Source organism: Nicotiana tabacum, chromosome 3 (assembly GCF_000715075.1).
Source record: "Nicotiana tabacum cultivar K326 chromosome 3, ASM71507v2, whole genome shotgun sequence".
Lineage (NCBI taxonomy): Eukaryota > Viridiplantae > Streptophyta > Magnoliopsida > Solanales > Solanaceae > Nicotiana > Nicotiana tabacum.
Genome location: NC_134082.1, coordinates 22,245,068 through 22,269,790, shown reverse-complemented (window position 1 = coordinate 22,269,790; position 24,723 = coordinate 22,245,068). Strand labels below are relative to the sequence as shown.

The 24,723-nt window shown below is 35.7% G+C and overlaps 1 protein-coding gene across 2 annotated transcripts; it reads right to left on the bottom strand.

Annotated features, from left to right (window-relative positions):
- Positions 1–10,857: 10,857 nt before the first annotated feature.
- LOC107799942 (uncharacterized) lies at positions 10,858–17,351 on the bottom strand. Of its 2 annotated transcripts, none has more exons than XM_016623086.2 (8): positions 17,087–17,351; positions 14,443–14,910; positions 13,672–13,834; positions 13,087–13,375; positions 12,565–12,637; positions 12,398–12,488; positions 11,688–11,767; positions 10,858–11,394 (listed from the first exon to the last, which is right to left on the bottom strand). In XM_016623086.2, exons 1-8 carry the CDS (start codon positions 17,180–17,182, stop codon positions 11,164–11,166), a joined length of 1,491 nt encoding a protein of 496 aa, XP_016478572.2. In that variant the 5' UTR covers positions 17,183–17,351; the 3' UTR covers positions 10,858–11,163. The 2 variants fall into 2 exon arrangements, with proteins under 2 accessions (XP_016478572.2, XP_016478571.2); XM_016623085.2 differs by having other exon boundaries at positions 17,075–17,349.
- Between the last annotated feature and the right edge of the window lie 7,372 nt (positions 17,352–24,723).

The window sequence follows — 24,723 nt, the reverse complement described above, 5'->3', positions numbered from 1 at the left end:
CCGGAGTTGAGTTTGTCTCACCGGAGTTGACCAAAACTTTTCGGCAGACACGTGAGGTGCGTGTGTGGTCCATTCTCTATCCAGCTTTATTCTCCGAGATCAGCTTGATATTTTCGATCTATTGTTGGTTATCCTCTAATAACATAACCTTATTTTCGTGAAGAATAGACTCGGACAAGGTTGTATTACACCAATTTTGGTCAGGTTTGAGTTCTTCTACTGTTTGATTTATTTTGGGGATACTGAAGTAGTCGTGGAACAATATTCTTGCATCTGATTACTTGTCTTGTGAATTGGTATTTGTTGAGCCTTCCGTGTAAGACGATTTGTTACAATTTCAGACTTGATATTATCTATTAGGTATTCCCTTATCAGAAACTTTATTGCTCTCTGATTTTATTTGATTTGGGGATAGATTTGTTTGGTTCTCTGATTTGGTTGAGTGGATTATTAGAGTAGAGTTCTGTTAAATAGATTGTTGACTTCGTGTTTACCAGAGATCTGTTTTGGTATCTTATAGCTTTAGGGACCTTTGTTAATTTAATAGGTTGTTATTCAAAGAAAAAATGATGGTAAAGAATAATAGTGCAACAATACCTAGTCCAACAATCTTGGTTTCAGTGAGTTTCTAAAATTCCTTCAAAATCATAAATCAGTTAAGGAATCTTCTTCAGTTACTGCCTTTGTTGAATCAGATAAAACATGCCTTATCACATCTTCCAATAAATGGGTGATTGATTCAGGTGCCACAAATCACATGATAGGTAATCCAAATATTTTTTCTAGCTTTCGCTCACATAAAACACCCTCTCCAGTTATTGTAGCTGATGGATCAACTTATAGCAGTGTTAATTTGGGACTGTTAAACCAACTTCCTCTATTACCCTGTCATTTGTATAAAGTCTACCAAGCTTGGCCTTTAACTTGATTTCTGTTAGTAAAATCACTAAAGACCTTAATTATTGTGTTACATTCTTTCCCGATCATTGTTTGTTTCTAGATCTTACAACAAAGCAGGTTATTGGTAAAGGATATTTATCTGGTGATCTCTACATCCTTGATGAATGGGAGTCACGGTCTATTGCATGCATTAGTGTTATGTCTCCCTTTGAAGCACATTGTCGATTGGGACACCTCGCTCTTCCTTTGTTGAAGAAGTTTTGTCCTCAGCTTCAGAATATTTCTTCATTGGATTGTAAGTCATGTCAATTTGTAAAACACCATAGCATCTCGTTAAGTCTAAAGATTAATAAACGAGTTGAGTCAGCTTTTGAGTTAGTTCATTCTGATGTTTGGGGACCATGTTTCGTTGTTTCCAAAACTGAGCATAAGTATTTTGTCACCTTTGTAGATGATTTTTCTCGAATGACTTGGATGTACTTTATGAAGAGCCGCTCTGAAGTGTTTACTCACTTTTCTGCCATCTGTGCTGAAATCAAAACTCAATTTAACGCTTTGGTGCGTATTCTAAGGAGTGATAATGCTAAAGAATATATGTCATAGTTATTTCAGTCGTACATGAGACAACATGGTATTCTACATCAGTCTTCATGTGTTGATACATCCTCTCAAAATGGAGTAGCTGAGAGGAAGAGTAGGCATTTACTTGAGACAGCTTGGGCACTTTTGTTCCAAATGAAGGTTCCTAATAGTTCTAGGCTGAAGCGGTCTCTACGGCTTGCTTTCTGATTAATCGCATGACATCTACTGTGCTTGGTGGTAATGTGCTTACAGTGTCCTTTTTCCAAACAAGGCATTATTTCCGGTGGAACCTAAGGTATTTGGAAGCACATGTTATGTTCGAGATGTTCGACCATCTGTTACCAAGTTGGATCCCAAGGCATTGAAGTGTGTTTTCCTTGGCTATTCTCGCCTTCAGAAGGGGTATCGGTGTTATTCTACTGAACTTGGCAAATATTTGGGGTCAACTGATGTGGTATTTTCAGATATTACGTCATTCTTCTAAGCTCCTCCCATTTCTACAAGTCAAGGGGAGGAAGATGAGTGGCTAGTATATCGGGTTACTCGTACTTTGACAGAACAACGAGATGATGTTCCTCTATCTCCTAATTCTATCGAGCACCAATCCATTATTCTGCCTTCAGCACCTGCTCCAACTATGTTAGCAAAACCGCCAATTGTTCAAGTTTACTCGCGGATGATACATGTTTTGCACCAGTTCCTTCGTCATCAGTTCCTTCATCATCAGATTTGCCTCCACCTAACCCTCCGGAAAACCTTGACCTTCAAATTGCTCTTCGTAAAGGTATACGCACTTGCAAATCCACATATTCTATTAATAATTTTGTTTCCAACGACCACTTGTTCCCTGCATCTAGATCTTTGATTGTGTCTCTAGACCCTGTTTCTATACCTAAAACGGTGAAGGAGGCTTTGAATCATCCTGGATGGTCTGAAGCAATGCTTCAGGAAATACATGAAATACATGCCTTAGAGAAAAACCACATTTGGGATTTAGTGGATTTACCCAGTGGAAAGAAAGCAGTGGGATGCAAGTGGATCTTCAAGGTTAAAGTTAATTCTGATGGCTCTATGGCGAGACTTAAGGCCAAACTTATGGCTAAGGGGTATGCTCAGACTTATGGGGTGGATTATTTAGACACCTTCTCTCCGGTTTTCAAACTTACTTTTGTCCGCTTATTTATTTCTCTAGCTGCTTTTGAGAATTTTCCTTTGTATCAATTGGATATTAAGAATGTTTTTCTTCATGGTGATCTACATGAAGAGGTATATATAGAGCAACCACCTGGTTTTGTTGCTCAGGGTGAGTATGGCAAGGTCTGTCATTTGAAAAAATCCTTATATGGCTTGAAGCAGAGTCCTCGAGCTTGGTTTGGTAAATTTAGTGAAGCAATTCAAGAATTTCGGCTGAAAAAGAGCAAGTGTGATCATTTTGTCTTCTACAAGCAATCAACAGCTGGATCTATTCTCCTTGTTGTATATGTGGATGACATTGTTATCATAGGGAGTGATTATGCTGAAATCTCTTCTCTCAAGTCTTTCTTGCATACTAAGTTTCATACAAAAGACTTGGGACAACTAAAATACTTCTTGGGAGTAGAAATAACTAGAAGAAAGAAGGGAATTTTTCTATCTCAGAGAAAGTATATTCTTGACTTACTAGCAGAAACTGGTAAGCTGGCTGCCAAGCCTTGTAGTACTCCACTGGTTCCTAATTTGCATCTTATGAAAGATGATGGTGATCCATTTAATGATCCAGATAGATACAGGAGGTTAGTTGGGAGATTAAACTATCTCACTATGACTCGTCCAAATATTATTTTTGCAGTGAGTATGGTTAGCCAGTTCATGTCCGCGGCCATAGTTAAACATTGGGAGGCTTTGGAGCAGATCCTATGTTACTTAAAAGGAACTCCTGGACTTGGCATATTATACAGCAACCACGGTCATTCTCGCATTGAATGTTTTGCAGATGCAGATTGGGCTGGATCCAAGATTGATAGAAGATCTACTACTGGTTACTGTGTATTTGTTGGTGAAAACTTGGTATCATGGAGAAGTAAGAAACAAAATATTTATCCAGGTCTAGTGCAGAATCCGAGTATAGAGCTATAGCACAATCAACATGTGAGACAATGTGGATACATCACCTTTTAACTGAAATTGGGTTGAAGCATCCTAGTCCATCAAAACTTTGGTGTGATAATCAAGTTGCACTCCATATTGCCTCAAATCCAGTGTATCATGAAAGAACAAAAGTTGACAGTCATTTTATTCGTGAGAAGATTCAGGAGAACTTGATTTCCACTGGCTACGTGAAGATAGGAGAGCAGCCAGCTGATTTGTTTACTAAAGCGTTGAATGGCACTCAAGTTGGTTACCTTTGTAACAAGCTAAGCATGATCAATATATATGCTCCAACTTGAGGGAGAGTGTTACAGAATGAACCTAGACACTGTACACAATGAACATAGACTGTTTTTTAGTAGTGTACTGATCACGCCCAACTCTAGTCCTAAAAAGGATAAGTGGTCACTACAAATATAATCCGGTCTAAAAGTCCGGAGTTGAATCCCACAGAGAACTAAGGCTTAGCTATATCTGTTTAATATCACTAAAAATATAAGTTTGAATAATTTTCTGAATTATAAAGATTGATATTTATATTTCTAACTAATTAACTAGAAAATACTAGAAAACAGTAAAATTATCAACTAACGAGACAAAGAGTTGGAGACTAAATTAAGGAGGTCTAAAGTTATGATTTTCCCAATTGTCGGAATCCTTCTAGCTATGTTCCCTACAATTTTGCCAATGTATTCTCTACTAATCTTGAGCACTTTAGATGTCGGAATTCTCTCTCGAGCAACTACAACAATTTACTAGACATATTCTCTCGAACTACACTAGTTGGCTTTATCTAACCGCTCATTATGACCACAACAAGGCTTTGTTATTTCTAAACCTGCCTTTAAACCCACTGTATTGATTTCTCACATACGTTAGGAGTGACGTTGTTCAACAACTACCTAAATATGTACTCTCCCTCAAGCACTACACACTAAATAGGCACAGTCAATTGATGGCCATTCAATCAACAACAACAAATACGTAATTGAACAATTAGAGAAATCCAACGGCTCAATTATATAAAAACATAACAAGAATTTATCCTACAAAAGGTTCTATCAAAACCCTAGATAACAAATTAGCTATTCATAATAGTATGTAAAACTACAATACTAAAAGTCATAACCAACAATGAAAAAATAGGAAGAGGAAGGAAAAACTCGTAGAAGAATTCTCCGCCTTGCTCCTATTGTGTCTCTGTCTCCTTAGGTCGAATCTGTGTCAAATATTGGTCTCTTCCGCCTCCTTAGGTCTAAATTATGTCAAAGTATATATACCAAGTAGGGTCAGGCCCAAACAATTATACATTCTTCTACGTGAAAAAAGGATAGTTTTCCATGTCTGGACAACCGCGGTTGCGGTCAACCGCGGTACGGGTGCGGTACATTGCAAGGCTACTGTTTCTATCTGCGCCAGGTCCGCGGTTGCGGTTTCGAACGCATTTTTCACCCTATTTCGTTTAGAATTTGAAAAAACGTAAAACATGACAATTGTAGCCTTTGAGTTAGCTTTCCAACCATATATTGTGGAGTGCAAATGGAGTTCTGAGCGAAAGGTTATGTGCATTTTACTAGACAGTGCGCAATATGCCTACTCAATTCTTCGTTTTGTTGCTCTATCATCCATTGATCCCCGAATGCGATCCCGGCTTAATTCTTTGGGCTTTTACTCAGACTTCAAAGCTCTAAATTACTTGAATTCATTTCATAACATCTATATAGGTTGGAATCACTCCTACAAGGCATAAAACACACCACTAGTGCAAAACACTAGCGATTAAAGCGCAAACTCAACTAAAATGCAGTAAATTTGAGTGTAATAAGCGACTAAAATACATAATTATAACCTATCATCAACACCCCACACTTAAACCATTGCTCGTCCTCGAGCAATCAAACTGTACTTTTTTTATAGACATGACATTTTTAAACAATTCTCCTAACTCATCACACCAAGAGTATTTGAAATAGACTAAGCACAAAAGTGTAACATCTTCACCTCAAGATTTAACTCACAAGTACCACGCATTATTCACAACTCACCCACTTACTCTAATATAGAGGTCACCGACATTATCTTCCTTCATGAATCAAGTGCCTCATACAACAAAAGAGAGTAGTTCCAAACAATAAAATTTAAGAACACTTAGGAACTCAAGATAGAAAGAATTCACTCACTCTCATAAATAACATTCATATGCTATAAAAGATGCACCATAAGCTTGTCCGTAGTGTACTACTCCATTAATCGAGCTCATTCAATCTAGGATCAATTAGGACTTTATTTGGTTATAATGTAGGCTACGGGACGGGTAGGATACATTTAGATATAAGAGTGACTACACCTCCCTAAGCACTTTAATACATATATTTTAACATTCAAACCCCATACTTATGTCAAACCAAATTCCACCTTCATATCAATGTTATTACCCCATATTTCTTTAAGCACACTTACATCAAGAGCCACCACTTATCAAGGAATTATTTTTTTCATAACAATCCAGCTATTTTTTTTCAATTCAAGTGGCTCTTACTTTTTCAAAACAGTGCACCTTTCTCCTTATTTAATTAGTTCCACTCAAAAGCCAAACCAACCACCCCACACTTTAACCTTTACAGAGTTCATAAACAATTAAAGTGCTCATGAGAGGTTACAATGGTTCAAATAGATGGTTAATTCAAACAAATGGGTAAGGCTTATAATGTGGTTGCCAAAGAAACAATATTACATGCTCAAATGGGTTAACTACGATACATAACAATTAGGTGGGTAAAATATACATATCTGGCTCAACAAAGAAATGCCTATATCACTTCCAAGACTGAACAAAACTACTATTTCGCTATGCAAACACACGGGGCAAGTTCTAGGCATCAAATGCAATGCACAAAATGACACCCAAACCTCACACACACATGGCACATAACTCACTCAAGATTGGATTCATCAAGACACTCTAGTCAAAGCAGTTAAGTGAATGTAAGATCATACAATTTAAGGTACTTCTACAAGAGTCAAAAATTAAGCCTAAGCGTCACCACCAAAGTACTCACTATTCTCAAGGCATAACAAAGTCAAGAGATATTGCTTCAATTCAAAACACAACACAATGGCTCATATTCCTAAAAAAAACTAACTACACCCGGTTCAAATAAAACCCTTGGAAAAGAAACGCGGTTCAAAGAAAAACCAAGGGGGAATTGCTACACTACCTAATAAAAGAAAATCTTTTTATTTTATTTTTTATTTAGACTTAAATCCCTCAAGAAAATTTTCTAATAGATCCATCGTAGGGAAAAGTCCAATCTTTTCTATTTTAAAAAAAATATTCAATTAAACTAACACAACTAAAATAGCATAGAAAGTCACCCAGACAATTTCCTCACCCCACACTTAAAATTGTGTATTGTCCCCAATGCACACCATAACTAATAAAAGGTTAAAAAAGACTCCCCGGTAGGCCAAAGGCCGAAGCACTAACAGCTCATTGGGTACTCAGACTTCTCCCAAGTTTGGTCCTTCATGCAGGTACCTCACACTTAGTTCCAACCATTTGATTTGCTTTTGCATCCTTCCAATACATTTTCTTTCCATGCTCTTAGAAAATAAAAAACTGACACTACAAAATTAATACAATTAAAAATAAAAATAAAAATAAAGAAAGCAATAAAGTTTGGTTTCCTCTCAACAAGCGCTTGATTTAACGTCGCGGCACGATGCGAATCACTTTTTGCCTCCACCTCGAGCTTATGAATTGAACCCCCAATTTGGCATCAAGTTTTCGGCTATGCTCCAGGGGTGGAGAAACAAATCTAATTAGCCCAAGCAACCATTTTACTATTCTACACTCCTTGGCTTTTAGATGAGGTATGTAGTCCTGTCTTTCTAACAAGAAAAATTCCAGAATGTAGGCACCTTGTTCCTCTCTCCTTGACTTCTCAATCGGCTCGGATGACTCTATTTCCATATCGTCATCCAAGCACAATGTAGAAAAATATTTGGAGTGAGGACCAATGAGCTCACACACATGAACTTCAGGACTTTCAGCATCCTCAACATCAATGATACTAGAGTTAACAAAATTTGTATCCTCAATGTCTTTGGCTGACTCTAGTCTCACTTCTTCAACATTGACATCCTCAAATTGTAGTTGGCTAGGTTGTTGATGTTCTACTCTGACCTTCCCAGTTAACACCTCAAATTCATGCTTTTCTTGGCTACTATCTTCAATATTGACTTGTTGAGCATTAAAAGCTCCAACCACTTGACTCAATTGAGCCTCCAACTTACGAATAGTTGCCTCTTGTCTTTCTATCTGCAATTGTTTTTCATTATTTTATTTCAGAAGGCACTTTAACATATCATTGATCTCCTTTAGTTCTGCATCTCCAGGTTTTTTATTCGTGTTAACTTCACAAGAAAAGGTAGAACCATTATAGTAAGGGGTTGGGGGAAGATAAAAAATATAAGCACAACCATACACCACACACATTCCACAAATAAGATTGAGTTGGTACATATAACTCGCTCTTAGGAACGTTTTGAAAATTTTGCCACAGGTGGTTTCCTTCACAATATGTATGGAGATCAATAGTAGAATTATCTACACCTAAATTTCCATAATTCCAAGATGTCATGTTTCTCAAATCAATAGTTATAAAAAAATACAAAAAACAAAACAAAACAAAAAAAAGTTCAAACTTGAACCCTAGCAATATATACAGCTACAACTACACCGTTAGTTCCCTGGAAACGGCGCCAAAATTTGATCACGCCCAACTCTAGTCCTAAAAAGGATAAGCGGTCGCTGCAAATATAATTTGATCTAAAAGCCCGGAGTCGAATCCCACAGAGAACTAAGGCTTAGCTATATCTGTTTAATATCACTAAAAAGACAAGTTTGAACAATTTTCTAAATTAAAAAGATTGATATTTATATTTCTAACTAATTAACTAGCAAATACTAGAAAACGGTAAAATTATCAACTAATGAGACAAAGAGTTGGAGACTAAATTAAGGAGGTTTAGAGTTATGATTTCCCCAATTGTCAGAATCCTTCTAGCTATGTTCCCTACAATTTTGCCAATGTATTTTCTACTGATCGTGAGCACTTTAGATGTCGGAATTCTCTCTCGAGCAACTACAACAATTTACTAGACATATTCTCTCGAACTACGCTAGTTGGCTTTATCTAACCGCTCATTATGACCACGTCAAGGCTTTGTTATTTCTAAACTTGCCTTTAAACCCACTGTATTGATTTCTCACATACGTTAGGAGTGACGTTGTTCGAAAACTACCTAAATATGTACTCTCTCTCGAGCACTACACACTAAATAGGCACAGTCAATTGATGGTCATTCAATCAACAACAACAAACACGTAGTTGAACAAGTAGAGAAATCCAACGGCTCAATTATATAAAAACATAACAAGAATTTATCCTACAAAAGGTTTTATCAAAACCCTAGATAACAAATTAGTTATTCATAATAGTATGTAAAACTACACTACTAAAAGTCATAACCAACAATGAAAAAACAGGAAGAGGAAGGTAAAACTCGTAGAAGAATTCTCCGCCTTGCTCTTATTGTGTCTCTGCCTCTTAGGTCGAATCTGTGTCAAAAATTGGTCTCCTCCGCCTCCTTAGATTTAAATTATGTCAAAAGTGTGTCCCAACTCTTAAAATACCGTTTTTCCATGTATATATAACAAGTAAGGTCGGGCCAAAACAATTATACCTTCTCCTACGCGAAAAAGGACAGTTTTTCACGTCTGGACGGCCGCGGTTAACCGCGGTACGGGCGCGGTACATTGCAAGGCTACTGTTTTTGTCCGTGTCAGTTCCGCGGTCGCGTTTTCGACCGCAATTTTCATCCTGTTCCATTTAGAATTTGGAAAAACGTAAAACATGACAATTGTAGGCCTTTGAGTTAGCTTTCCATCCATATATTGTAGAGCCAAAATGAAGTTCTGCGCGAAAAGTTATGTGCATTTTACTAGACAGTTCGCAATATGCCTACTCAATTCTTCGTTTTGTTGTTCTATCATCCGTTGATCCCCGAATACGATCCCGGCTTAATTCCTTGGGCTTTTACTCGGACTTCAAAGCTTTAAATCACTTGAATTCATTTCATAACATCTATATAGCTCGGAATCTCTCCTACAAGGCATAAAACACACCGTTAGTGCAAAACACTAGCGATTAAAGCGCAAACTCAACTAAAGTGCAGTAAATTTGAGTGTAATAAGCGACTAACATACGTGATTATAGCCTATCATCATGTACATAACCTATATATAGATAGCAGATTTGTAGGAATCTCTTTTATTTTTTTTCCTTAGCACCTGATGTACATGTATATTGTCATGGGCTGCTTTCCAGACACGCCCCATGACCCCTTGGCCGTGCCCCATGGCGGCCTAGCAAGCCTCACAATGCCTAGAGCCATGATCGGCCCAGTGGTCTTGGCTGCGCCAAGTGACAAGCGCGCATGCGCCTCTGTCGCCCCATCGATGCCTCTCGCCAGCGCCCAAGAGCTGGCCAATGACAACAGCGTCGCGCGCCCTGACAATGTCGCGCGCGCAGATCCTGATGCCTCGGCAGCGCCCAGCTGCAGGCCCATTCCAGCAGCGCCTCGCGCACAGACCCTGATGCCAAGCACCAGCGCCCAGCCTCAGGCCAACACAGCAAGTGTCGCGCGCGCGCAGACCCTGACCCGCAAGACAAAGTTGCTGCCATCGGACTTAGTTCTACCTTGTAATAAACTAAGTCCTTTTCATTGTAACTATAGGCTAGTTTACATCATTTTCATTCAGTGTGCTTCTACAGCTTTATTAGGACGAGTCATGTAATGTTGCTTTATTTTTTTTAAGCATTATTAAGGGGGACCAAACAATCAAACATTTTCAAGCAAGCAATTTTCTGGTGTCTCTCCCCCTCGACACCGCATCTTTTGTAATCAGCATCTCAGTCATCAATAAAATCATCATCATTATTCAAAACTCAATTCTTTCTCAGCTTCCGCAATTGCTCGTGACATTGGTTTTCCCGCACGGCACTGACAATCTAGTCTAGCGTGCGGAGGGGACCTCATTGGCGGACAGCAACCGCACTGACATCGGTTGCTTAGCCTTACGTTGCCCTTCCAAAGAATATCAGGAAGGCGTTACGTAACAATATATATGTATCACCACATGGAATAAGACACCAATTTGATCCTTCCATACCTTGTTAATTACATGTAACATTAATTAGTCCACGTGAAAGTTCAGAAAACTCAGGGCTTTACAAAATGTTTTTTCTTGTACAAAACACACAGCAAAAAACAGGTGGAACCCTGACAATTTTTTCTTGCTCTTTATATCTTTTCTTTTGCTTATAATGGAAGCTTTTTTTTCAATCTAAGCTTCCAGAGTAGTACAATAAACATTTCTACTTCTCAGTGCAGAATAAGTAAATTTCAAAATATACGCAACAAGCCATTTCCTACAACAACTATGAATTTAAATGCCTTTTAAACTGCTGCTATGACATAATTGACTATCTAGCTCCCACTAAATGTCGCCGGATTTTCTATATCCGGTTGATTATGTTGACGATCTGTGTGGGACGATGCTGCTGTTTGATTCAGCTGAGAATTTTGCTGCATATCTAATAATAGTTGTCGCCGCCTTTTCCATCTAAGGAACTCGACAACTATGGAACATCCACCCATTGCAACCCCCAAACCAGCAAATGTTGAGAGAAGTATTGAAAGAACTGCTTGTACATGAACCTGAAAACATATACTAATAACATTTTACAGGTCCAGATAGGTGGATGCGGCCTTGATCATATTCCAGTATTTTTGACACGGAACATAAATATGCGTATGTTAAAAATTTACCTAAAATTTAAATAAGTGTCAACTTTTGAATCCAAAATTTCAAAAGTTAAATGGATTCAATAGTAAGAACTTGAAGTTTGATCTATAAAATTTAAATTCTGAATCGGCCTCTGGTCCAACATAATGTCCGTAATTCATTCAGATCCTCACATTTAAGAATGATGTGATTAGGAATATCTTACCAAGGAATAGAACATATGAGCAAAGAATACCACGAGGATGAACTGAACTGATGCATAAACCCAGACAAACCTTCTCTTCACTGCCAAAAAAAAACAAAGATTATGTCAGTATACAAAAAAGAAAGACACCGAGCATAAGATTTTTTAGCAGCATTTGTCATGAAATTGCCAAGTGAAGATTGTATTTTGCTGCTTTTTAAGGTGTTGCCATGTCTCAGATACATTTTCAACTATATCTAAGTCTTATAAACACAAACTAATAGATTTTCAAATTACCTTATTGCTTTTTTGTATTAAAGAGACTATATCAAGCAACAATCAGTTGATCCTCCCCACACCAATCGAAATTATACTCCTTCGGATCCTCCTTATCAGTTGTTTAAAGTTTTGGCACACCCTTTAAGAAAATCATTTTAAAACGTTAATCATATGGGTATTTGACTAAATTGCCCGTGTCTCTTCCTTAAATTAGTAATTAATGACTATATGCCTTCGTAGAGTAGTAAAGGTGGAATTGAAAAAAAAAAAAGGAGTCAATGTCTTCTTGGTTTTCGAAAGCGACAAACATTTTGGAACAATTTATTTTTGGCTAAAGTGATGGATAAAAAGTCCGGAGGGAGTACTGATTAGTACTTATACATCCTTTGAAGCTATATATATACTTTGATCAAAGTTTTTAAAATGATCCACCTAAGCAGAGGACGACATACCCAAGGTTGAAGATGCCAAAGACGAAAGCAGACCTAGCACACAAGAAAAGGGAACTGATATAGCAATTGCACCGGTACCCATTGTTCCAACCTGCAGATGGGACAATAGTAAATCAATACGATATTGATGACGGGCTGTTTCTTTTATGAAGACCTTATAAAATTACCAGAAGCTGCTCAAGAAAGCAAAAGTAGGCAAGCATGCTGACAATGACAAGAATGGGTAGTTCCTGTGAAACCCTGTATAATGCAGCAAATTTCAGAAGCTGAATCAGTTGAGTAATTTGTTAACAAGAATATTAATTTTTAGGTCTCAAAAATATTACACTCTAATCTTACCATAGTTTCAGATTTAACTAGTTCTAGTCCAAAGAAAAAACTGGGATAAAAAGAGAGGAACCAGAAAATACAACAAAAGTAGTCTGCTTTGTCCATTTCAAAAGGAAATAGTCTTCTTTGTCGGCGCTGAGCAATAAAAGTACTAATAAGACACGATTCTTTAATTCAACATTAAACACGCTATGAGTCATCAGTAGATATAGCTTATAGTAAATCATCTTCCCAGTGAAGAGAAAACTGAAGCTGGATTAATCTTTTAGCCCCTTGTATAAGTAGCTCGTGTCAACAAGAAACTAGAAGAGATATCTCGGTTCTCTTAGCCCATAAAGACGAGAACAAATAACACTCACCTGTACCCATTTATTTCCAAGTGCTGGAACCTATTAGATCCCACATTTGCACTCTGGATGCGACGTAGTGTGACAGGTAGGTTTAGAACTTCTTGCTTGCAGACGTCACACGTTCTGTTACCTTTTACGCTGAACCATTTAAAAGCACATTCTTGGTGAGCCAAAGCAAGTTCACCTTTGCAGCTGCATTCCATCTTGAGTGTCTCCCCACCTTCACACAATTCAACCAGGCATATGCGACAAACAGCTTCCTCTTCAGGTATATCTTCACCATTTGATTCATTATCGTCTGAGAAACACCACATACATTAGATATTGGTGGCGGCACGTGTAGTGCTCATATATGCAGAAGATGGAAATCAATGAGAACAGAGGAAGCCCTATCACAACTTCCAGAGCTCGTGATTGCTTATAAACCAAATAATAAAGGGATTTTTTTTCATTTATGACCTGTCGGTCGAAATTAATTCCAGAAGCTAGCCAACATATACAAAATATATACATTTACCGGCTATTATTTTGGAGGACAGCCCAATTAAGGTAATTATCCCAATAATAAACTGGATGATATAAGCAGTTGTTTACCAGATACTTTGGTTGGAGTTGCAGCTGGAACTGTGGAATTCCCATCCTTCACTTGAGGGGTTGAAACAACTCGAAAGAAAGATTCTACTCTCCTAGTCCTTCGTTCTTTGTTAATGACCGGGAGAGAAAGTGATCTAGAAATGCGCATATGTGCTTCTTTTGTCTACAATAATGACAAATCATATTTCAAAAGATTGCACAAAATCGTTGAGAGCAGACAACAGCAACTACAGGCCTTAAACATGTAAGAACTCTTTCCTAGTCACTGCATTTAGCTTTAGATTAAAATAGTATCTAGATGGATGCCCTGATTCTTGTAATAAATTAAGGAATGAGCAGCACCATCTCCTAGAATATCAGCACATATGCTAGTACTACATGAAACATTCTGTAGACAACCTCAGTGTACATCCAAGATAAAGGTTTTATTGTTCCTCCTTATTTTGCTTTTCGATGGTTGGGGCCTTTCGACACTCTCACCATTATGTGTTCCTAGTGCATGGTTATCATGAATGTTGATAAGTCTAAGAACCTTGCTAAGGTTCCGTTAATTGACAGTGTATAGTTCTGGGAGATTTTCTACATGAAACTCCATAAGTAATATTCTTTCGACATAGGTCATGAAACTAAACTAGGTACTTGGTTTTATGTTTTGTGCTTTGCAGCAGTCTCTGGTCGGAGTCATTCTATGGTCAACTTCCAATATTAGAACCAGAAATTACCAATAACACAATATATAAGAAGTCAATCAACTTTGCACAGAGAACTTACACCAAATGTCATGGTTCTGCTGATACTTCCACTAGCAGACTCTGGATTTGGATGTTCGATTGGTGTAACGGGTAAAGATGAAGTCCTCTTCACTCGTGGTGTAAATAATTTAGAGAATGACCAAGACCTTGATATGGACACCTTCTCATCTGATAAGGCTGCCTTTTCTGTATCTGAATTTGTATTACGTGATTTGAAGCTTAGTTTCGGCAAAAGATTCCTAATGGATGATTTGCTTCTGCATGAGGAGGGACTAGGAAACGCGTTTGCTCTTGAATTAGAAGAACTAGGTGTCAAAAGGAAATTCACCCTTTTTGGTGTAGGTGTCGGTGTTGGAAGCATTTTAACCTGCACGAACTCTTGATTGGAGGCATCCGATGATTTGGAAGGTATCTCCACAAATAGATTTGGTCTCCTCCATTGTTTACCATGTGTTGCTTCTTCAGTAATCCCCGAGGAACTTTCTCCCTGAAAAAGAAAGACGCACATATTATTGTCAGTGAAGTGGTGCATAAGCTAACAAGTAGTCCTATCAATCTATGAGACCAGAAGCATTGCTCTTAAAGACCATGGTCAACATCTCCACTGACAATTAAAATCATAACGCTCCAAACTACATTAGCGAATATGTGCAACTTTGAAGAAATCATAACAGAAAGAAGTCTTCCAATACAGAGACAATCTACTAGTTTAAAAGATTTAGACTGATCCAAGAATCGGCTCAATTTCTGCAGATGAACGAGCCTCGCTTGACCAATTTTTAAAGAAACATCTAGTTGGTGTTATGTGATAGTTGCTATCTCCTTTCAGCATTGAATGGTTTGGAAGTGGTATGTCACCACTCAGATGATTTCTTATATAAGTTGTCTTACAAGAAAAAGAGGCAGCTGCAAAATTAATGAAAGTGGATGCACCATTTATTATCTATACGCATCTTTAAAAATTTCCTCAGATTATTTGTACAAATCCATACGCCGACGCTGAGACAGCAGGAGTACGTTACACTACTACCTCTATACAGGATCCACCTCAGTAAACAAGCACATTTAAAGCGAACAAAAACATAGACTAAAGAAAGCTGGTACGACTTACAGACTACCAGAGATCAAATCTCCGTAGCATTATGTTATCAGGAAACAGAAAGAAAAATTCCAGAACTCGATGACACAAAATGTTTTCCTATGGATATGTGAGAGTTGTAGCTCTAATCTCTATCAAGGCCAGGGGTGGAGCTACAAATAATTATTTAGAACTCAGTAACTTAAAAGGATTACAATCTTGAACCCATAAGTTTCAAATCCTGGCTCCGCTTCTGATCAAGGCCTTGAGATCTTGATTGAGAAGAGTTGTTTCCACGCTTTGCTCCACATTATAGAAGCTTTCTGACATCACTCCAGGAGAACCAAGAGCGGTATGTTCTTTGTATTGGTTGGTCTTTGTATTAGAAACAAGAGCAGATTATATGTACAAGCATGTGCAGAAACAGAACCACAATCCATCATTGTGGCTATGTAGTATTGCACCTATTTGAAAAAAGGATATGTTTTCAATATAACATTGGGATGTTTCAATGCCGTTGAATTGAATTTAAACAAAGGAAGAGATATGTTTCTTCGTGATTTCTCGTTCCTAGGCAAAGGGTTGATGTAGCTCACCCTCTCCTGTAATTTTTCACATTTAAGAAGACTTTAGAAAGATACAATACTCAATTTTCAAAAGACAATGTACAAAAAATCATTTATATGATATACTAATACACATTCTGTTCCTACAGCATCACCAAATCCTTCCCTTATAAACAGTCTTTTTTGGAGAAAAATAGTAACCTTAACTCTCTAAGCAGTTATTTCGTGCTTATTTGCTATACTGGAGTTCTACGGCCAACTTGCAGAATTAATCCAATAATTCTCTTGTTATCCTATACTGAACAAATTAAATAATTAGAGTCTATGCTAATATGCTAGGGACTCTCGCAGGAGCAATATCGTTGTACAGAAGATTTTCCCAGATTACAACATATGAAGGCAGGTATATTCACTCTCCATCGCTTGATGAAGAGAACTCACAAGGTTCATCTCAGATAGAAGTAATTAATAATCTAATATGGTAGTTAAAATGGATGTCTTATATAAATACTCATTTTAATCAATGATGAGTTTAACCAAGAACCTTATTTTAGTACATTCTAACAATTGTAACCCATTGACTTTGGAGGTTCACCACCAGAGAAGGTTCTCTTTCTCCCTCTTCACTCTCCACCCTCCCTTCTGTCTCGAAGGCATACCTCTGCCCGGAAAATTACATTGTATACTATTATCTCAGGAAAACACAAGGCAACCCGATGCACTAAGCTCTCGTTATGTGCAGGGTTACGGCAATTTTGCAAGAGGTTGTTTCTACTGCTCTAACTCGTGACCTCCTGGTCCTATGGAGGGTAACTTTACCTGTTATTCAATATAAGTAAAACACAATAATGACAAAATGCATAAAGAAACAAGAACCGCATAAGTTCCCTTTCCATTTTCCCTTCATCTTCTTCCCTTCCCGAACCAAAAAGAACAGGAAAACAATAAGCCAAGTAATTGGGGGGGGGGGGGGGATGAAGACAGATCAAACATAAAGCAGAAATTACTTTGTCTTTCACCTTAGGGATTGGTTTGACAACTCTTTCACAAGCCTTACTTCTCACATACTCATCATACACCTCAGCCATGGACTTTTCCTTCTCTTCACAGCTCATGATCTAAAAAGAAACAGAACCCAATTCAGAGAAATGAAAAAACACCATAGTTTGTAAAAACAAGATGGTAGTTGTGATATTTCTAAGTCTAGTAGCAACTCAGAATTAACAAGTTGGAGGTAAGAGAATGAAAGCAAAAGAAGTGATGGAGGTTTTTATAATAATAGAATGTTAGTTAGTTGGTATACTTGTAGTAATAAATATGGCCTAGTCCTTTCACATCAATGAGAAAGGGAAGAGTAAAGAGCCTTACACGACATATTTATGCGACAGCCACGGGTCTCATCCACTCCACAAAGTGCACTCTTACTTCACTCATCACTATCACTTGATGCTCACTCAAATTTCTATGGGGCTAGTCATGCAACTAATAAATAATGCCACCTTCTAAATAATGTTTGGTTGGTGGAATTAAAAACAATAATTATAACATAAACTTTTGTATAAAATAATACACGTGTTTGATTAGGAGGATTAGAGATTTAATTTTATGTATACTTCTCCCATATCACAAAGAATGAACTTATTACTACCTCCGCTTCAAACGTGTATCATAGTTTTGACTTGGTACAAATTTTAATAAATAAGAAAAGACTTTTGATATGTGTGATTTTAAATAAGTTATAACATTTGTATGACTATAAAAATTTTAAAACTTATGGTGTAAAACCTACCATAATATTTGTGTGGCTATAACTGTTTCATATTAAGAAAATATTGAAAGATTGTCAATCTTTTCGAAACAGATTAATAAGAAAATAGCTCAAGTCTTCTTTAAACAGAGGAAATACTATTTAGGGGGTCAGATAAGGTTTTCTTCGACCATTTTTTTGCAAATAGTTTTTGAACATTTTAAATGGTTAACTATTGTGACTTAAAGTATTTTCTATATATTTTCTAAATATATAAATTTAATTTTAAAATATTTTAAGAATTCGCGTCCGAATTCATACCAAAAATTAGTCAATTTAACTCTCGCATTGCGAAAAGGTTCAAACAAATTGAAACAAAGAAAATAATTAATATAGCTTATTTTTTTGGCACGAAAAAAATTGCATCTTATAGTACTTATTGTATAACTTTTAATATTTAAATTTAGTTTATAAAATTTTCAAATTAATCTAATCTAATTTAACTTAAAAGATTACTAAAAAAATTTAGAAAAATGGAAAGTAATCTACTTATTTGTGGACCGAGGGAGTATCATATATCTATCCTTTAACAAAAGAAAAAGAACAGTATGGACAAGAAAAGTCTATTTCCAAAGAAAGGGATATGCAGTGATCTGTTATACTCTCATCTCTGTCAAAACACTCTTTTTGTGTTTGGGATTAGTCAACAGATTGATTAGCTATACACGTGTAACGCATTATACTCGATTTTGTTAGCACAAACACTACTTTCTTTTCTTGTTATGTTATCTTTTTCATTTTCTTTTGTGTCGTCATTGATTTTGTTCAAAAATTATGTCAAAATAATTTTTGTGTCGTCATTGATCTTGTTATCTTTTTCATTTCCTTTATTATCAAATAAAATAATATGTGAAGGTAGGATAATTTATTTTAGGGTATCAATGAATATTCAAAAATTGATTAAACTAATTGAACCGTTAAGAGTTGTTGAAGGATTGAAATACCCGAAGAACAATTTAGGCACAAGTAAAAAATTAAGCAAAGGCTATATAGAAGAAATTTATTAAACTAGGGAGAGAACGTGGTAGGAGGCTTTTTCACAACTCATAAACTCTTGGATTTCTTTACATTGTAGCTATCTCTCCACAACAGAAAATATGTAATAGCACCCCTATTTATAATACTACAAAACCAAATTTGACTAGAATCTATAAAACTTATTCCTACATGAATATGGTTAATAAAATCTAACTAGACATGAATTAAATAAATTAGTTAATACCAAATCCTAGAATATTTAGGAATATAAATAATCTTGGTTTAATTTCCAACAGCCTCCCTTAAACCAAGATCTTCAAACTTGGGCATGCTATGAGTAACATCAAGCCTTGTAGAAGTCAAGTACCTTAGACCCTTCACCAATTTCCTAAAATATGTAGCATCAATAAAATCACGAGTACTATCTTTAGTCAACTTCAATTTATCTTGAATATTGCTCATATATGATTTCTCTTTTCATGGTAAATCCCTTCAAAATATCATCAATATAATTTTCTCTTACTTTGAAATTATCTACTTCTCTAGTTGCCTTGTAGTTGGACTTGTACACCTATTCAACTCCAATTGAATATACTATAGGTTGTATAGTTATGCCACCAATAAACATTTCGTCATGCTTCTTGAAACAAGTAATCTCGAGCAATGGCACAAAATTTATTGCATCCTCAATATCTATAATCATATTTTGTTGTAGTTCTGGATCCCAAGCCATTTCTGCCTCAATCTTGTGTTGATTATCAGAAACATTCTCTTGATGAACTCTCTTGCTTTTTTTCATTACTATATTCATCTTCAATACCATCAAATAATTTTTCTAGTGAAACACCAACCTCATTTGGACGGACATCCCTTGCAACCAAATCTTCCTTTTTATCAACCGGAAAACTTTTTGGCTGAATATTATTTGATTTCCTGCGCATTTAATAGAATCTCTATCACAACAAAAATTACATGTACCTTCTCTTCTTTTCTCCGCTGTTTCTAAATTTTGGCCTTCTTGATTTATTTTCGTCATCTTTGATGTGTCTTCTTTTTCGTTTGGCTGATAATCCTTTTTTTGTGATGCCTCCTCCAATGTCTCATGTTTCTGTTGATTCAATAATCTCTCATATGTTACCAATTCACCTTCTAAATCATCAAGTCCGAAAGTGCTAAAATCTTTGGTAGCCTCAAGAATAACTTTCTTATTGCTAAACTTTAAACTTAGAGACTGTAATATTTTTTCAATAATTTTTAACTTTTTCCAATGCTTCTCCATTGGCCCATAAACCATTGACTATTTCTTCAATTCTTGTAAAAGATTCTTTGACAGACTCTATTGGTCGCATACGAGCCAACTCAAATTGACTCTTAAACTCTTGAAGTTTCTCCTTCTTTATGTCAGCAACTTTTCTATATGACTTCACCAATATTGTCCAAGCCTCATTTGATGATTTTGCATGCAAATATTTTTTAGATACATACAATTCGACCTTAATAGCGAGATAATAGCGTGCCTTATAATCTAAATGTCTTTTCTTCTCCAATTGTGTAGCTGCATCAACCGTCAACGTTGTACCTTTTGGGGTTCCTCAAATGCTTTATCAATGGTGGACCATAATCCAATATCCTTAAAAAAATTCTTCATCAGTTGATATCAAATTTCAAAATTATTTTTGCTATCAAACACAAAAATGGGATAATCGAATAATAGAGTATGCATAATTTTTTTTTGGATCTCCTACTGGCTGACAGGATCTCACGCAGGCTCTGATGCCAATTTAAAGGATTAAAATACCCCGAAGAATAATTTAGGCACAAGCAAAAAATTCAGCAAAAACTATATAGAAGATATTTATTAAACTAGGGAGAGAACGTGGTAGGAGGTTTTTTCACAACTCATAAACTCATGAATCTCTCTACATCGTAGCTACCTCTCCACAATAGAAAATATGTAATAGTACCCCTATTTATAATACTACAAAATCAAATTTGACTAGAATCTAGAAAACCTATTCCTACATGATAATGGTTAATAAAACTTAACTAGACATAAATTAAATAAACTAGTAAATACCAAATCCTAGACAATATAGGAATACTACATAATCTTGGTTTAATTTCCAACAGTTGTACTGATTTTTAGGTTATGAAAATAAGTTTAAAAAATATTGAAATTGCAACGGATAAATTATATATAAAAAATATATTTCTGTATTTTATGTTTGAAATTAATAAACCATTAATTTTTTCCCCTTGGGCTTGTGGTTGTGGATATAGCTACAAACTAATTTTTGCGGGGGAGGGGGGTGCTCTATTTTGGCCGCCCCCATTTAATTTGTACTTATTTTTTTAAAAAAACAATTTTATTTATTAGTAGCAAAGTACAAACAACTTCAGGCCCTTACCCATCCTCCTTCTTCCTCTTCTTCTTCTTCTTCTTCTTTCTTCTTCTTCTTCTTCTTCTTCTTCTTCTTAAAATAAAGGTGACAGTGATTTATATGGTGTTTGTGAGCAGTTTTAAGATGGTTTATGGTATTTTATAGTGGTGAGTTGCTATGGTGCTTTTTTTAAACTACTGCTTGGGGTTTCTTCCAATTCTTCTTAATTGCAAATGGTTTGTTAGATTTATTATTATTTTGATAAATTCATCTTACTATCATGTTGTTATTTATGCAACCTTTTACATGGTTTCTCGCTGATGTCCCTTTTTATTTCTTTTCATTAATGTGGTGCTTCTACTTTCTTAAGCGAGGTCTATTTGAAACAACATCTCTATCTCCACAAGGTAGGGGCAAGGTTTGCGTACACACTACTCTCCCTAAACCCCAATATGTGGGATTAGATTGATGTTGTTATTGTTGTCGTTGTTGTTGATTATTATTTTGACAAATTGATGATTGAAATTTGTTCTTAATAATATTTGGGGGTTATATTCCAAATTTAAGCTCATTTGGAGTAAATTTAGGTGTTAAATCGTATATAGGATTATTGAAATTTGAAGATCAAGTTTCTGTTTTTGGGCAATTTGTACTTCAGATCTATTTGGCCTTAAGTGTATGAAAACATTGATTACACTTCAAATTTATTTGGCCTTAAGTGCATCTCAAGTACAATTTTTTCACTTCAAACCTATTTGGTAGTGCATGAAAACATTGATTGCACTTCAGACCTATTTGGCCTTAAGTGCTAGGGGTGTGCATTCGATTTATCGATTCGATTTTGACCCGTACCGATAATTACTTATCGATTATCGATTTGTACATATGCTTATCGTTATCGTTTCAATAAGGTTTCGATTTCGATTTATCGATTTTTGGGGCTTATCGATTCGGTTATCGATTACACCAATAAGAAAATTTGCGGGATTCAACGGGAAGTATATTGCTATAAACACGCCTAACTAATATGGACAAAAAGAAGCTAAAATAAGACGAACACCGTTTATAACATAAAAATTGTGTCAACATGCACATGCAACAAAACTAAAGTAAGGGATCAAATATATACCACCAACACTCCAACCGTATAAAAAAAATAAAAATACATCATCACGGCTAATTCTATTTTCCATTAATTTGAACTTCATTTCCTTGAGCTTTAAATATGATCATTCCTTAAATGTGGTAGATGAAATAATAGGGTTAGGAACTTAGGGTAAAGGAAAGGGTATTATAGAATAAGGATAAAAAAAAGAAATTTTTTTTAGTATATCTTATCGGTTTATCGATAAACTGATAACCGAAGAGGACAAAATCGAAATCGAAATCGATAACTCGATAAGGAAAATTTCGAAATCGAAATCGATAAATGGATAAACCGATATCGATAAACCGATATCGATAAACCGATAACAAATAATCGATTCGATTTATCGATAAACCGATTCGAATGCACACCCCTATTAAGTGCATCTAAAGTGTATTTTTTTCACTTCAGACATATTTGGCCTTAAGTGCATGAAAATATTTATTGCATTTCAGACTTACTTGGCTTCAAATATTTAGTGCAATTTTTACACTTTAGACTTAATTGACTTTAAATGCATTGCACTTCAGACTAATTTTTTTTTGAGCTTCACACCCGATAAGTCTGAAGTCGATTCTACTTGTTAAGTTTTGTGCAAAGTAAATATTACTTCAATAGGTACAGTCTGAATTCAATATTTCCTTTATCTTTCTTTTTTCTTTTCTTTTGGTTGTGGGGGAGTCATATTACCTGTCAGTGGTAGAAAAAAGAAAGAGAAAGCAAAAAGGAAGAAAAGGCAATGCAAGAAAAAGCAAAGAAGCAAGGAGCTTTCTTGATAAGAAGCTTCATCAACCCTAAAAAGGTACTCAATTCACATAATTAGGCTTAAAAGTAAGATTAGATGAAGAATGCAAATGACAAGACAGGCTGCAATGATTAAATTGGTCAACATGCCATTCCATTTTTAGGTGGCAGTACTTAAACGAAATTTAAAGAATAAAGTACCAATATTGTCATTCCCATCATACAATTAAATGAGACTTAGTGAGAGTTTCACATGTTTTTCATATTACCCCCTACATAAAAATGCATAGTTTCACATCAAATTGGTCGTACCAAGTCATGTCACTAAGAATAAGTTGAAAATAATAAAGATTAAATTGGTTTTAAGTATAAAAAAATGTAGCATTTCTGATGAAGTAATAATCAGAGGCAGGCAAATATGCAGTCATTGACTGAGACATCCAATCCTGTGCATGAAGTACATTCAAAAATTGCCCATTGTAACATAGCTTCTTCATTCAATAAGGAATTCAAATGGCACCAATTTTGAGAACATTAAAAACTTATCCACCAACTGCATATTGGGAAAAGGTAAACCAATAGGAAAATATTAATCCGGATTCCTTATTTATGCCAAGAAAAACAATTTAGCAATATCATAGTTGCAAAATTAAAATGAAGATATATATTATGATTAAGTGATAAATTTTTATATAAAAGATGAATTTGTGATATTATTTACGATTTCTTGAGCCGATAATTTATCGGAAACAGTTTCTCTACCTTTATAAGATAGAGTAAGGTCTGCGTACACACTATCCTCTCTAGACCCCACTTATAAGATTACATTGGGTTTGTTGTTGTTGTATTTGTGATAGTATTAGTTTGCTTGGCGCAGACACTGAATTTGAGTAAAACAAAATTTGCAATGTTAAGAGTCCGTTTGGACATAAGAAGTTTTCAAAAAAAATTTACTTTTTTTCAAAATCATCGTTTGGCCAAAAAAAAAAAATCACTTGAAAATGAATTTTGGATTTTTTCAAAAATTTGAAAAACTCCAAAAAGCTATTTTTCAAATTTTTCACTCAGATGACTCACAAAAATTCAAAAACAACCCAAAATTATATTCATGTCCAAACACAACTCTAATTTTCAAATATCATGTTCACTTGAAAAAAAATTCACCTTTTTTTGGAATTTTACCATTCTTATGTCCAAACGTCCACTTAGACCATATCTTGAACTTAGGATAAAATCGAATTTCGAGAACAAACTTTCCAAACAGGAACTTTCTGTCAATATGAATGATAGTAATGTCAGGTGGTTTATTTCTAAACGGCCCCACCAGTGAAAGGGAAGGCAAATAATATCAGATACTGAAGGCCTTCTTCACCTTTTATGTTGAGTGGTCCATTGATGCAAGTAAATGTCAATCTGGTAGTCTTATTGTGCAGAATAATTTCTAAAAGCACATAGTAATACAAAGCTGTAAATGCTGACCACAGAAACTATAGAGAAATATCATAGGCAGCATAATTAATGCAAAATTAATGGTTGTTTCCACGACGTGAACTCGTATAGCTCACATGAAAACGACTTTAATGTTGTTCCAAGCTCCTC

Bases quoted from the DNA above. Each gene is read 5' to 3' on its own strand.
- LOC107799942 (XM_016623085.2), bottom strand. From the start codon at position 17,182: ATGAGCTGTGAAGAGAAGGAAAAGTCCATGGCTGAGGTGTATGATGAG. The intron at 13,835-14,442 runs GTAAGTTCTCTG...TCATTATTGTAG, and splicing joins GCAGAACCATGACATTTGGT to ACAAAAGAAGCACATATGCG. The intron at 12,638-13,086 runs GTGAGTGTTATT...TGCATTATACAG, and splicing joins TTGGAAATAAATGGGTACAG to GGTTTCACAGGAACTACCCA.